The sequence below is a fragment of the Pholis gunnellus genome, assembly GCF_910591455.1.
Source record: "Pholis gunnellus genome assembly, chromosome: 2".
Classification (NCBI taxonomy): domain Eukaryota; kingdom Metazoa; phylum Chordata; class Actinopteri; order Perciformes; family Pholidae; genus Pholis; species Pholis gunnellus.
In genome coordinates, this window is record NC_136536.1 from 26,544,431 (window position 1) to 26,559,898 (window position 15,468).

A 15,468-nucleotide genomic window follows, 5' to 3' on the forward strand; every position below is an offset into this window, starting at 1 on the left:
CTGTCTCAAATCTGAGTTAAATTCATGCATTAAAAGAGATAAATGAGGGAACGCTAATTGTAGATAAAATCTGTTTCGTGGCCTTCATCTGCAAAACTATGAATTTGGCAATTCAACAAAAGAGAAAAAGTGACAGAATTAAGACAATCGTAGAGGCAGCCATAGAGATACCGGCGATGACAGAAGTTAAGGCTCATCTGATGAGGCATTGAAGCTTTCCATCCAATTGGTTCACTCATGGCCCGAAGCTTCATGGTGCTTCATCTGCTCTACTGCGCCATCAAGTGGGCAATAAATGTAAAGCAGGCAGAGTGATTATAATGACACCATGGCTTTGGTGTGTAAAGCATTGAATTGAATAAATGATGTTTCTGATGCCAATACATAAATTATGAACTTATTAATATGGTGTCGATGGCAGGGTCAAAAGGGAAAAGTGTAAACAAATTGGGGAGAGGTTTGTAATGTGAATGTGTTACTAGGGACAACATTTTATTCATTTTTATTTAAAAATAGAAAACACCCTTTCACAGAGCACAGATGAAGCTGGGGTGCAGATAATAGTTTGCAAACAAACGCGCAATAAAGCAGTAACAAAATGTGACAGGGGATCCATTGCGTTTCGCTGCCCCTTATATTTCAAATAGCACGCCAGACCCGTGAACCATTCCTGAATCAGTCACGTGGTACGGCCGGTTCGCGAGGCTTCGAACGTCACCACATATGTCATCAACACCAGCCTCGATACGCGCTCCACAAAAATCGTCCTGGATTACTCGACGGCTTCGAAGCCTCGACACGAAAGGTCACATCACTAGGTTTAAAGAGCAGGATGTAAATGTCTTCAAAAACAGAGAAACTCCTGTCTATAAGGACTGGAAATGCCTCCGTTATGGCGGGAATTAACAATGGGGACCATAAGAAGTGATGGCCTATTTCAATACCAAAATAAAAAAAAGAATCAACAGAAGAAAGTTCATTCTTAGTTCTAAACATATTTAGGGTGTTTTTTACTCCCTCTTTAAGATTGTGCAAATTGGGCAATGGCGTCATTTAGCGACTTTTACGACAGCCAATAGCTACTTTTCTTACTGAGGAGTTGGCAGTTGCGATCCGCCAATCAAATTGGAGAATTAGAAAAAAAAATAAGGAACAGGACAAGAATTGTTTGCCTCCAGAAAAAAACACGAATAATGGCAGAACTGTCAAACATGTGCTAGAATGCGTTATCGTGCGACATTGGCTGTCTTCGGTAAGTATCTCACACGGAAGTTAAGAAAGTGAAAACGTTAAAGATTACGCAGTTCCAGTGGCGGTCACACGGAAGTTATGAAAGTGAAAACGTTAAAGATTCCATGCATTTTATACCTGGGCCTTCACTGCTGTCCTGCAGCTGAAACACAGCTATGGTTATTATTTGTTTCGTGTAAAAATGAAGCCATCACCTATCTGCAGAGAATACGCCGGGAGTGCGTCTCCTCTCTGCTCTGACTGCAGCTGGGACTGCTGCGCGAGTTACCGCCTATGTGTGCTGTGGGCCGCGGAGGGGCAGCACCCGCTGCTCGTTCACGACAGTGCAGAACGTACGTGCTTTAATAACGTCAGACAATTCTCCAATAACACCAGAACAAGTCGCTAGATTTGTCACTAGTAGCTTTTGACAAAAAAAGTCGCCATGAGGGTTTGGAAAGTCGCCAGATTTAGCGAGAGAGTCGCCAAGTTGCCAACACTGTCACCGGTTAAATATGTCCCCAGAGCAACATTGGACGTAACAATAGTTCCTATCACATATAAAACCAAACAAAAGTTCAATCTTCATAAAAACAAGTTGTACAAATAATGATGTATAAACAAGCATATTATAGCTACTGCAGATGTAAAAACAAACGCATTTAACTTACCAGAGCTGCTGTTCACTATTTAGCTGCTGTTCCTCCTTTCTTTGTTAATAAAGAGTTTAATCTCACAGTTGTTCAGTAAATCCGTGCGTTTTAGTTCCAGTAAGAAGTCCTTCTCGATTTATGGACGCCAGTGAAGACAGTCGAGCCTCCCCAGTTGTATTTCTTGAATAGGTTTGAATGCGTTTGAGGGCTGAAAATGTCCGCTCGGCAGGCAGCAGATATTGTGATTGTCACCAATTGTAGGCCAGCTAGCAGCTCTGGCACGTCAAAGAATACGGCCAACATGTCAAACTAAAGATCTGATTGGTTGAACACTATGACAATCAACAATATCGTCCCCATTCACTTAAATTGCGAAGGGATTCACTGGTGAGTCTGAAGGCCTCGGGCCTCTCTTCTACCTAGAGACACAGAGGTGAAATCTGATTGGATAAAAGCTCTACTTAAAACAAGCTGCACTGGAAGCAGAGCAACTGAGGAAGACAGTAGCTGTGCAATGAGAAGATAAGATAATTGGAAAAATATTTTTATAAATTATAATACATGTAGTGTATTTAAGAAAAAGTATTAAATTATAAAATAGCTATAACTTTGTGATTCTGTTTAGGCCAGCAGAGAAGGCTTAGCTGGCTCTGACGGCCCACCACTGTGCAGTTCTGTAAAATCTCCACCCTTACGGACTCACGTCCCACTGTCAAATCATCGAGTGTTTGAGGCTCCCTTGTAGACATTTTGAGCACTTTATGAACCCTTACCGTAAATCAGCATTAGACGCTGACTTTTCTTAAGGGAATTACCCAGAAGTCATTGCAATGTAGCGTTAAACACGGGGTAACCAGTGGACGCATGGAGACGTAAAGAAAAAGGTAAACAAAGAGGAGGTCATTAAATGTACTCAAACATTAAGGGTTAAAGATGGAACAAAAAATAAACTTGAAATCAGAGGATATTTATTTATTAAACATTTGATTTTGTCATTGAAGCTGTTTTGACAAAACGAGTAAATAGATTATATGAAGTTACTTCTCATCTTGTGAGGAAAGAGCCTGGATGTCGTTCAAATCAGGGAGTACAAAGTATAAAATAAATACACACATTTATACATCTTATTTTTTGTCGTTGTCATAGTAACGTGATATGTTGCAGCAAAGTGCTGTCCCGTTCGTATTTACACCATTTCAAGCCCTCACAGCCTCTCCTTTAGGGTTCAGGGTCTGAGGCTTCAGGGGGGACACTGGGACTGGGCCATTAGCTAGAAATACGGAAACTAACGTTGCTGTTTCTTTAATAGGTGTCTTCTGTTGTGTCGCCCTCTTCATGGCACCAGGACTGTGCTGTCTGTCAAAGGAATATTCAACGACGGATAGGCAATGTTGTCCCATGTGTCACGAAGGTAAATGACATCTGTTTACTACGCTCAGTCTATCTGGATTCAAACGCAGAGCTGGCTGCAGTTCAGGGGAACTAACTCCAAAGAGAAGCCAGTCAAGTCTGATCTTTGTTTATACATAATGCATAAAGTAACAGTGTGTGAGGTTATGTGTGGCTTCTGACTAAAAGCAACTACATACCCTCGGCTCAGCCTGCTCTTCCCATGCGTGTTGGGTAACTACGGTGGCCTTCAGGCAGAGAGAGGTATCTTTAGGATTGTAGTACTGCTAGGAGCTACTCTTATCCTTTCATGACTAAATAATTGCTTTTAATAACATATATACAATTTTAGAAACAAATAAATTCAGAACAGGATTAGGTGTTAATTATAATTTGATTAGTTTCAATTGATTATACACAAATGAAGATATAGTTCTATATATATATATATTCTATTCCATTCCTGCCAATTTATCCCCTGAAATGTTACACACTGTTCCTTTAAAGACAAAACCCAGCTGCAAAGTGAAACTTGTTAAAGACAAGAACGTTTTCATTACTAGATATGTTTTAGTCAGTTTCAGATAGCCCTGTTTTTATGTATATGTTGTATTTATGTATTTTAGTTTAGTTGTATCTCTGTCATTTATGTATTTGGTTTCAATCTTCAACCTGAAGCAGATTTCAAATGAATCAGACGTGCTTATGGATTGTTTGTATGTACTTTGTTCTCAATAAAACATATAAAATGGTGTTTACTGAAAGGGACGTTACCCGTTTTAACAACGGAAACTACCGGTCATTACTTTATCTCATGGTCCACAGGAATCAAAGACGTTGTAACACAACCCATGGAACCAGGAAGAACACAGTTCTAGCTGTCTTTGAAGACGGCATGTCATTTATTTATGAAGAGCAATTTGCAGGCTGGACACACTGTGTGTACATTATGTAGAAACTAGATTTGTCATTGTGAGAGATTTCAATCTTTCCATCAAAACAAGACAAACCGGACGGTTTCAAGCTGTGATGGGTTCATCAGAAACTGAAGCCATCACTGTAAAGAACAAATGATCCCTCTGACTTCCTTCTTACCACAATAATCAGATGGTTTCTTTCTGCAAAAACAACACTCTGAAGTTGAAGCCCATGCGGTCACTGTGTTATAGGATGGTGTTATAGTTGGTCTTTGTAGATTGTGATCTGGATGTGAAAGTATTTAAACAGCTGAAGTCAGAGAAGGCTTGTTACTGACTCTATCGGGTACAGTATTGCATCTGCTTTGGTTGTAAATGTTATTTCCCATCATGCCTAATGATAAATGCTTGTGTGTGTTTTTGTCTTGAACAGGTACAGTTGTTCGTAGAGACTGCACTCGTCAGTTTGGCACACGGTGCATCTCCTGTGTGAACGGGACTTTTATGAACCAACCCAATGGCCTGTCTAAATGTTTCCCCTGCACCCCCTGTGACCAAGGTCAGTCCACAATCAGCTGATCAACCTCTTTCACTCTTGTCGACAACCTCCTTATTCATCTTATTTATGAAAAATATTTGACCGAATGAGTACACTGGACAATATTTACACTTATAAAACAAATTGAAATATTAAATAATCTAAATAAAATGCAACGATTTGCAGCCCTGGTAATGGATGCAATTTGATTCAAAATAAATGTGATGTTTGCTGAAAAGTGAGCCCATATAATTGTGTTGTAGCAGGTATGTGCTTTATATGGAGCCTTGAACGCACCACAGGGATATTATAGATCTGTCATTTTGTGAGTGATTTCATTTAACAGTTCTCTTTCATTTTAAGATGTGTAAGAGAGTGAACCCCCTAAAAAGTCATTCTAACTTAAAGAGCAGCTACAGGAGCTCTGATTGGCCAGCTCCTATGTGCAGCTCAGGTAGTTTGGCCAATCAGAGATCCTGCTGTGGCTCTGGTTCTGATTTCATTCAATTTGTCCGTTGCAGTCCACGAAGTAGCTGATAATCACATGATTTCAAATATTACTCAAAGGTCCAGTGTCTAATGGAATATAATATTAAAAATAATATTTCCATTTAAATGAGAATCGTTGTGTTTTCGTTAGCGTATGTCAGCTCATGGACTCCGATAAGTCTCACCGCCATGTTTCTACAGAAGTCCAGACTGACAAACCCATCTCTGGCTCTAGGGTCATACATGTTTGTTCAACAGTGATAGAATGACTGTTTCTGTTGGCTTTCAGGTCGTGGTCTCTTTGCCCAACAGGACTGCACAGTAACAAAAGACACAGTTTGTGATGTTGTCAGTGGATATTTCTGCAAGACCTTGATGGATGAAACAGAATGTATTATGGCACAAAAACATACGCTCTGTAACCCCGGTCACAGGATAAAAAGACCTGGTAAGAAAACTCCAGTCAGACAGTGAGTATGTTTCCATGCCCACCACTAACCTGATGTTGACATGGCACATGGTGTAGCTGGTTATTCAGCTCCATGTACACATGGTGCTCACAGCTCAGGCATGTCTGTGACTCCTCCATATCCAGCACACCTGTCATTTCTCTGCCAGTCTGGTCTCTGGGGGCCTGGACCACCTGGCTGTATTTCAAGACGATCATAGAAATTCTATTTATTATCTGTGTCAGATTTTGACTTTTATTTCAGCATGCAGACCATCATTACATCGAGTGTCACCATATGTTCTACGGTAAGGCGGTGCAGCTACAGTAAACAGAAACCTCTTCCAGTTTCAGGTTACTGAAAGCAGGATTTTAGGACCCAGACCAGGATTTATCTAGTGCCTCAGTGACCCTCCTGAACATATACCCCAATCGATCATAACGGGGATACGAGTGTGCATGAGAAATCCATCAATGAAGACACAGAGTCTGATTGATGTTCACTGGATGATGGGTTCCTGTGTAATTACTCTCTGCTTTGTCTGTTTCTCTAAGGAACCAGCAGAACGGACACAGTGTGTGAAAGTTGTCCGCCAGCCCATTTTTCACTGGAGGGTGTGAATTGCAGCGTTTGGACTATGTAAGAATTAGTTTGTTAAGGAATGTCTCTCTTCCTGCCCTGTGGCACAAAATGCCCACTATAGTTGCATGCACACATATATATATATATATATATATATATATATGTGTGTTTATGTTGATGAGTAGTTTAGTTTAATGCCTTCAAGTTTCATCTGTGATGGACCAAATCCTTCCTTTCAATAGATCTTTTTTCAAAGTGTTCTTTTGAATGTTCGTTTGTTTTTAACATGTGACTTTTCCCACTTTGTACTTCTAACATTATGAAGACATTTTGAAAAGGGTTTCATTTGAAACACACAAAGCACTAAAGCTGTCTTTCATTTCTCTTTTTCAACAGATGCTCAGAAACCGAAGTAAAAGTCCAAGAAGGAAGCACGATCAGTGACGTTGTGTGTGGAGCTGCTTTAAGACACCATTACTGCTTAATACCTGTATTCATATTATTCACATTAACACTTGTTGGCCTTGGGATCAGAGGTTAGTGCTCCTTTTGCATCCCTAATTTGACTGGCTCTGACAACCATCATTTCCTCCAATTTGTTTCTCCTCATTGCCTTCGTTGGGTGGTCGCTAATGGTTTTAGCTGATACCTTTCTTGCTTTTGTATTTCAGGATGGAAAAAAACATTAGGTACGTCAGCTCCATATGCAAATAGTCTCAAACACGCTGCACCACATTCAATTCAACTCAAACGTGTATTAACGTGTTATTTAACGTCTTATTTAACGTCTTATTTAATGTCTTATTTTCTTCACCAACATTTCAACCAGTTCATTTTATTTGTCACATGAAATCGTACAACTCTAGTCAGCTCCTTCAATCTGTACATTATTCACAATAAAGCATAGCCTCCTTTTTCCCATCAGAGCCGGTGGGCACACAGCTGACTGAGGCTCCGTCTGGCTCTCCAGGATCCAACCAGCTTTGAGTGAAACGAGGACGTCACAGCGTCAGGGACTGACTGTGGCTCAGTGGACAGCAGGGTCGTCCTTCACTCAGAGGATCGGTGGTTTGATCCCGCCTCCACTAGTCCATGTCAGTGTGTCCTTGGGCAAGACACTTCACCCCAAATTGCTGAAGCAAGCTGTGCCTATGGTGTGCGACTTATTAGTTTGAGTCCTGATGAGCAGTTAGCACCTTGCCCAGCATTCACATGGTAAATATAGTGACATATATTGCATTTGTATGGTCTATTCTTGCGACCACTTAAAGTGGTTGTTCAGTCTGTACATATGGCATCTATTGCACTTCTAGCTATCCTATCAGAAGGATCCCTCCCTCCCTCTGTCCCCGGAGGTTTTTTTTCCTCTTCGGGTGTGACGGTCCAAAGACAGAGGAATGCTGTGTAGATTGCTAAACCCTGTGAGATAAATTTGTGATTTGTGATTTTGGGCACTACAAATATATTACATTGAAATTGAAAGTGCTTTACACTACATGTCATGGTTCACCCATTTACACACACACATTCATACACTAATGGCAGAAGCTATCATGCAAGGTGACTCCTGCCCATCAGGATCTTTCACACACACACACACAGGTGCATCTCAATGAATAAGTACATCATCGAAAAGTTAATTTATTTCAGTAATTCAATTAAAAAGTGAAACTCATACATTATCTCAGTATCTCAGAAATTTAGAATATTACAAGAGGTACAAATATTTATAATTGGTCCTTTCTTTTCTGAGATACTGAATTTTGGGTTTTCATTAGCTGTAAACCATAATCATCAAAATGAAAGGAAATAAACGCTTGAAATATATCACATTGTGTGTAATGAATCTATATAATATATGAGTTTAACTTTTTGAATTGAATTACTGAAATAAATAAACTTTTCGATGATATGCTAATTCGTTGAGATGCACCTGTACATACACACCCATGGCACAGCCTTCTCATTTTGTACATTTTAAAGGAAAATGCCTCTATGCTTGGTAAACTATTTTGCACTCTTGTCCTAGCAGTACAATTTTAAATCTTTTGGGTTAAAAATATACTTCTTACACTTCTTAAGTATTTACAATCAAACTTTATACTTCTGGTCCACTCAGAGGAAAATATAGCTTTTTTTTTTAACTCCGCTACATTTGTTTGACAATAATAGATTCTCAACACTAAATATAAATCTACTAATAATGATGTTTTATTAAGTTTATAGTCAACTATTTTTAAGTATACCTCCACCTTTACCAGTTGCAAAATTAAAGTAATGAACGCATAAATGCATTAATATTTATAATCCAATGATGCAGGCCTATTTGATACTTATACAGTACATAGTAGATGTTTTACAGAGAATATATTTCTACTTACTTAGTATATATTTCTACTCAGTATATTGTATTCATGCATAAGTACTTTTGCTCTGAACTTTGTTGAACTTCACCGTGTCTCTGTCTAAAAGAAGAGTTGTCCCTTGCCTGTTCACAAAGATAACTAACTGTGTTGTATGAGAATGTTCCACCACCAATAAAATACTTACAGACAACCTGGTTTTTGGTATTATGTATTTCAGCATTAAAAGACTCACGCAAAGCGGGTATAGTAATATTTTTCACAACATTGTATAAATATGAATGGTGATAACACAGCAAAAGAGTCACCCTCACGAAGCGTGGTAAACGAGGCGGGCTCCATGTTTCAAGACCAAACGTTGCAGCAGATCGATCAGATGCGCTCTGAGGACAGTTAAAAGCTTAACGGTTAAAGCTTTGTTTATAGTCGCCGTAGTGACCCGATCCCAGTGTCCCCCTAAAGGCCTTAAACCCTGATCCCTCGGGGACTTATCTGACGTCACCCGTTGAATGGTTGAGTGTGAGAGACTGTGAGGGCATGAAATGGTGTAAATACGAATGGGCCAGCACTTTGCTGCCACATATCACTTTACCTTGACAATGTCATAACATGTTATGTACGTGGGTATTTATTTAATATTTTGTACTCCCTGATTTGAACGACCTCCAGGCTCTTTCCTCACAAGATGAGAGGTAACTGTCAAACAACCTATTTCATTGACAAAACTAAACTAAATGAAATGGTTGATAAATAAACCAGTTGAGTAACCTAATATAGTCTCTGCTTGCATTCATCTGATTTTGGGTGTTTTTATGTATCATGTTCAGTCCTTAATGTTTCTGCCGGCCTGCACACCCATGTGTCGTTCTTGGTTTTTACCTATTTTGTTTGCGTCGCCGGCTGCCACTGGTAACACCATGAAGGGTAACACCCATGCAGTCTATGGTAACACCCATGCAGTCTATGGTAACACCCATACAGTCTACGGTAACACCCATGCAGTCTACGGTAACACCCATGCAGTCTACGGTAACACCCATGCAGTCTACGGTAACACCCATGCAGTCTACGGTAACACCCATGCAGTCTACGGTAACACCCATGCAGTCTACGGTTACACCCATACAGTCTACACCCATAGGCCCAATCCCAATCTGCACACTCACAGACATTTACTTCTGTCCCACTGTCAGATGGTCGAGTGTTTGAGGCATTAAAGGGCTCAGACATTTTGAGCCCTTTATGAACCCCTGAAGTCTGTATTTCTGCCAAAAGGAATTACCCACAATTCATGGCAATGTGATGTTAAACAAGGGGTTACCAGTGGAAGCCGGAGTTGTACGAAAATAAAAGGACGGCACATGGGTGTAAATAACATTTACCCAGAAACATTAAAGATGGAACATAAAAACACATGAAATCAGAGGAATGCAAGCAACGGTCATCTTGTGAGGCAAAAGACTGCAAAACTTTCAAATCAGGGAGTAAAAAATATTAAATAAACACCCACGTACATAACATGTTGTCAAGGTAACGTGATATGTCGTAGCAAAGTTGCTGTCCCGTTCGTATTTACACCATTTCAAGCCCTCACAGTCTCCCACACTCAACCACTTACCAGGTGACGTCAGTAAGTCTCTGAGGGTTCAGGGTCTAGGGCTTTGTGGGGGACATTGGGACTGGGTCATAGACTGTAGGCATATAAGAAGTAACACCGGGCTTAACGGCACAAAGCTATGAATTTTGGGTAATTCCTGTAAGCAAAGTGCAGAACTGCGGACTTACGGAAAGTGTTCATAAAGGGCTCAAAATGTACAAACATATTTAGCAGGTTAGATCAGAGCCATTCATACCTCACTGATAAAAACTCAATTTACATGTTTTTTTTACATTTTTCAAAGAAGACCAATTCATTTTTAGATGGTTTAAATCTATATTTGAGAAAATATTTTGCAGCCAAATTAAATTGTTTACAGGATATTCAACTTACATTTCTCTATAATGCATTTAGTACTTAACATGTTTCTTTACAGAGCTTGTACAAAAGCAATAAAGCAAGTCCATGAATGTGAGATATGAGTTCACAGATAATTACAATCCCTCCTCGGTATTCTGGAGGTTGGTTTATTGTGTTTTGCTGGTTACACTCATTATCTTTATGATTCTACAATGTACATTGTGTTTGTATTCCCATTGTATGACATTTTTGAAGAAAGGGTTTTTCAAGGGTTTTGTTGTTCGACTAACAATAGTGTTCTATTTGAGAACACTAGTGATGGATTAAGCGTTGCAGCAAATTGATTTGCAAAAGGGTTCATTTCTCGTTCATGTGCAAACTAAATCACCTGTTGGCCAAAGAGTGTAGAACAGACTGCTCTATTACGGATTATCTCCACCATGTAATCTGGGATACAGGCTACAGTGGTTTGCATCAGTAGGCTAATTGACCTCGTACAGCGTAACATCACTAAAGAACCTTTAATCTAAAAAAAACATTTTGGAAGCAGTTCTTAAATGATTGTTGAACGTCTTGGTGTCAAAACATCCTCCAGCCAGACCCCCAAAAACTATCATTGAACTGTAATTGTTGTGGGTTGCGCCGCACCACACCAGCCTTCAAAGGATTCATGAAGTTTAAGCCTCATGAATATGGTTCTGATGGTCTCAGGGTAATTAATTACATGAAAACTATAGTGAAGATGGACAAAGTCCTATGAGATATACAAGGAAACTGAAAGATTATCGGTAGAACCTCAGAGGTGGGTTCTTGCCATCACCCTCCGAATGTTAAAGAATTCTGTATAGAACCATTAAAGAGAGTTCTGGCTGGAAACATTACATCATGTAATCACGTGTCATGTTTGTCCCAACCTGTAGAATAAATTAGTTAAACAGTCCTTTTCAACTTTATTTAACAATCCATGTATTATTAGCACTCCTACTATCATTTTACATTTCAAGAATAAATGTTACATTTTAAGATTGATTTCAAGCTTGGCCTCCAGTGGTGGTGTTCTTCCCTTCCACTTGATAAACGGCTGTGAGCTGAAAAATGGGTGGACCCAGAAAGTGGTATCAATAAAATGAAAATGGAGCAGGATGATTACAGTGATGTTGGGGTATTTACCCTTTGCATTAATACTTTCTAGAATCATTTCCTTTAACTTGCTTCAGAGGTAAATTCTCAGACCATTTTCATTTCTTCATGCTCCATTTAGGGCCCTTAATCTGTCAATTTGGTTGTGTTTTATCAACGCTATGCTGATGATACCCAACTCACACACGCTGTTTGTTTTTACTCTGTCACATCACAGTCCTGCTCGTTACCTGAGGAATATAACAAAACATGTGCCCATTGTTATCTATCCATGATTTTGTGTCCTCCCACTTACACTACTGTAATGCTCATTGTTCCTGCCTAAACCAAGACAGTTAGTCCAAAACACAGCAAGGCTGACTCACTCAGACCTCATATCGCTCTCACATCACCGTTCTGGTCTCACTTCACTGGCTCCCAATTAAGGATCCATGTCAAGATCTCCCTCCTCATCTATACGGCTTTGAATAGTCTTGCTCCAGAATGTATCAGTGATCTACACAGGTCATGTACCTCTGCTCGGCCCCTCAGGTCCTCTGAACTAGGCCTCGTTCAAGACTGCAGACTTGCGGGGACTGTGTGTCTTCTGTCCTGTGTCTCAGGCTGTGGACCAGTGTCCCCTGGGAGCCAGGTCAGCAGACTCTGTTGGGTGTTTTAAGTCACAGCTGAAGACCTATCTTTTCTCTAAGTGTTTTTGTGCTTTAAACATGTACTCTTTTTTGTGCTGTGATGTTTCTTTTGTTTTGTTTTTCTCTGGCTATTTTCTCCTGTTTGTGTTGCGCTCATATTTTGTTCTTTTAATAGATGATAATAAATGTATCTTTTTGGAAGGCACTTTTTAACCTCTGTTTTGAAAGGTGCTTTATGAATAAAATAATTACTTTTCTTACTTACAATATTAGCTTCCTGAGGAGAACTGGACTGATGAGGAAATGTGACACCACTCCACAAGGTGTCAGTAGTGATTCATTAAGGACGCAAAGCTACCGTTAAAATCCCAACGAAGAAGAAGCGGATGCAAACATGTCATTTCCGGGATGCGATACCATCGTTTTCTCGCAACACTGACGCTGCGATATAAAACTACGTTTGTTACTTAATTATTAGAGACGTTTCTCGGCTTAGAAGAGCGTTATGTGTATACGGTGATAACGTAAGTCAACCGCGCGCCTCCTACGCCATTAAAATGAAGAAGAAGAGCTCCGAGAAAAGACGCCATGTGGTGGCATGGGCCAACAAAGCTGAGTGGGATCAGGTCCTGGAGTATCTTTACTCGAAGGACTCCGCCTTACAGAGGTTTGCCCTGAAGAGGATATCAGCGTGGAGAGGCAGGTACGCCAACAGCACTCCCGTGGCGGTGGACTGCACAGCGGACCTGGTGAGGTGCCAGGTGCTGGACAGGTCGGGACAGCTGGATGGAGAGGATCTGGTCTTGCTTTATGGAGCGGGCCTGGTCAGGTTTGTCAATTTGATCACCGAGCGACAGCAGGGGAGAACAGCCCGTCCTCTGAGGCGGCTAGCTGGGAACCTGAACATCCCAGAGTGGGTCGTAGACCTGAGGCATGACATGACGCACAGGAAGCTTCCAACCTTAAAATGGTGTCGAAAGGGATGTAAGGTGGTTCTGGAGTGGCTCCAGCAGGAATACTGGTCCAGGCAGTTGGGAGGAGGGCCTAATGAGGACTGGGAGTCGGAGTCGGATGGAGAGGATGAAGAGGTAGACCTGAAATGCCAAGGGGATGAGCTCATCGCAAGGCAGAAAGAGATGGAAGCCTACAAGAATGCACGGGAGCTTCTGATCTCGTTTGAAAAGGAGCAGTACCAGGCTTTAGATAGACTCCCTGAGGACAAAGGGAAGAACTTGTGGCCAGCCCCCTTTGCAGACATGAGCTGGTTACTAGGTGAGATCAAGCAGTTTGCTTTGCAGTCAGGTCATCTGCTGATTGATGTGTTGCTGGAAGACGGATTTCTAGTTCCAACTGCGGAACAACTGGAAACGTTGGGTTGCGGCGCCTCTGACAACGCCAGTGCCCCTGAACCCAGACTCGCTCAAGCATTCCTGCGTTTTTGGCTGCCACTCCTGAAGATGCTCAACTCTCCGCCCTTTATTCACCTCCTCCTGGAGAAGCTGTTTGTTGAGCTGAAACTGCTCGCCAAAGAGCAGAATACTCACAGGGCTTTCTACGTCTCTGCGTGGATTTCAGAAGTCATCATCTGCAACAGCAACAAATTTGAATACCACTTTGAAACGAAGGGGCAGAAGAAGGCTAGAATGAAGGACAGGGTCTTTGTAAACCGCATCCAGCTGAGGTGGCAGCAGCTGCTCTCAGCATGCCTGGATGCTCCCTGTGTCAGCACGCCTCACTTGCTCCAGTTGATCCTGGACGACATGGAGCATCCCCTCCCTCTGGAAACCCGACAGAGGCTGCTCCAGCTCTGCTCCATCTACACACAGGGCGTACACTCGGAGTCCGACATGGCTCCACGGCGGAAACAACAGCCCATATACACACTGGAGAGCTTGCACGAGAAGCTGCAGCATTCGCGGCACCTCAGCCATCCTTGGCGTTCGGCGGCCGAGGCGGAGAGGAGCGAGTCCTCCCAGGAGTACAAATGGGCAGATGTTCAGGCTGAAAAGGCCAGATTGCTCAGAGGGTCTCCGTGGCAGCTGTGCCACGATAAGGTGTTGTGGAAGAACTATCCTCTTGGTAAAGTCCCCGGACAGTCGGATGACCCTTCGCGCCTCATGGTGGAGAACTACTCAACGATGACCATCTTTGACCAGCCGGTGGAGTTGGAGAGCAGCACAGCGCACAGCGTCCCAGGAGTCCTGGCACCAATGAGAACACCTGACGGCCTTCTTTGGAACCACAGTGACGTCAATATGCTGAAATCTGGACTGCAACTGTTTTGAGTTAGCTGCTGGCACACTGATGCTGATGTTCCAGTTTTTTTTGACACTTGGATAAAAGAAAAAAAATGCTCAAAATAGGTCAACTTCAGTACTAAGCAGAGTTTGGTGAGGGATGAAATATGTAAAGCAGTTGATTCATTGATTAGTCGATCGACATAAATGTCATTTATCTGAGTCATTCACCAGTCGCTGGTTCCAGCTTCTTAAATGTGATAAATTGCTGCTTTTCTGATTTTATATCATTATGGATAAAAACGAATGATTTTTTAAAATCAAATATTATGTTATCAATTAATGAAATGTCAAACTAGTGAAAAACAGTCCGTATAGTTTTCCAGAGACCTCTTCAACTAACTTCCAACCCAAAACTTTTTTTCCGCTCAAGTTTCTAGCATTTTATAGACCAAAAAGATTCATATATTAATTAAAAACATAATCAGCAGAATAGTTTATATGGAAGAGAAGAGGTAGTTTCAGCCCTAATCTAAAAGCATTCGTAAAAGCCTTCATGTTGTCGACACTGTTTTATATATTAGGTGGCTAAGAAAAAAGTGCAGACATTTGACACATCATATATGTTATAAATAGAATAATGTGAGATTGATATGGTTCATTCATATGATGGTGTACAGTGAGGTTTTGTTTTTCTTCCACGTGTGATACAAGTGAACTTGAGCACAGTTGATGCAGTTGTCGGCCCTACAAAGGGTTTTGGAGTAGACGCCTTTCAGTTGAAAACCCTGGCAGAGAGGATATTGTTGTAAGCACAAGGTGGTTTTGTGTAATACATTTTCTTTTGTGCATTAATGGTCAATAAAACATTTTCCTATCAAAGGAATGTGATTGT

General features: G+C 41.2%; 2 protein-coding genes across 3 annotated transcripts; both read left to right on the forward strand.

Annotated features, from left to right (window-relative positions):
- Window positions 1-1,121: 1,121 nt before the first annotated feature.
- Window positions 1,122-7,293, forward strand: LOC306710885 (tumor necrosis factor receptor superfamily member 14-like). Of its 2 annotated transcripts, XM_079179602.1 has the most exons (8): window positions 1,122-1,252; window positions 3,193-3,294; window positions 4,623-4,748; window positions 5,506-5,664; window positions 6,220-6,304; window positions 6,644-6,783; window positions 6,919-6,936; window positions 7,173-7,293. In XM_079179602.1, exons 1-8 carry the CDS (start codon window positions 1,222-1,224, stop codon window positions 7,232-7,234), a joined length of 723 nt encoding a protein of 240 aa, XP_079035728.1. In that variant the 5' UTR covers window positions 1,122-1,221; the 3' UTR covers window positions 7,235-7,293. The 2 variants fall into 2 exon arrangements, with proteins under 2 accessions (XP_079035728.1, XP_079035729.1); XM_079179603.1 differs by lacking the exon at window positions 6,919-6,936 and having other exon boundaries at window positions 7,155-7,279.
- A 5,457-nt stretch (window positions 7,294-12,750) lies between these two features.
- On the forward strand, window positions 12,751-15,427 carry las1l (LAS1 like ribosome biogenesis factor). The gene has a single exon (XM_079169525.1). The coding sequence runs from the start codon at window positions 12,894-12,896 to the stop codon at window positions 14,619-14,621; it is 1,728 nt and encodes a 575-aa protein (XP_079025651.1). The 5' UTR covers window positions 12,751-12,893; the 3' UTR covers window positions 14,622-15,427.
- The last annotated feature ends 41 nt before the right edge of the window (window positions 15,428-15,468 follow it).

Coding starts and splice junctions, on each gene's coding strand:
- LOC306710885 (XM_079179602.1), top strand. CDS start 1,222: ATGCGTTATCGTGCGACATTGGCTGTCTTCG. Junction 1,253..3,192: donor TGCGACATTGGCTGTCTTCG/GTAAGTATCTCA, acceptor TTTCTTTAATAG/GTGTCTTCTGTTGTGTCGCC. Junction 5,665..6,219: donor TCACAGGATAAAAAGACCTG/GTAAGAAAACTC, acceptor TGTTTCTCTAAG/GAACCAGCAGAACGGACACA.
- las1l (XM_079169525.1), top strand. CDS start 12,894: ATGAAGAAGAAGAGCTCCGAGAAAAGACGCCATGTGGTGGCATGGGCC.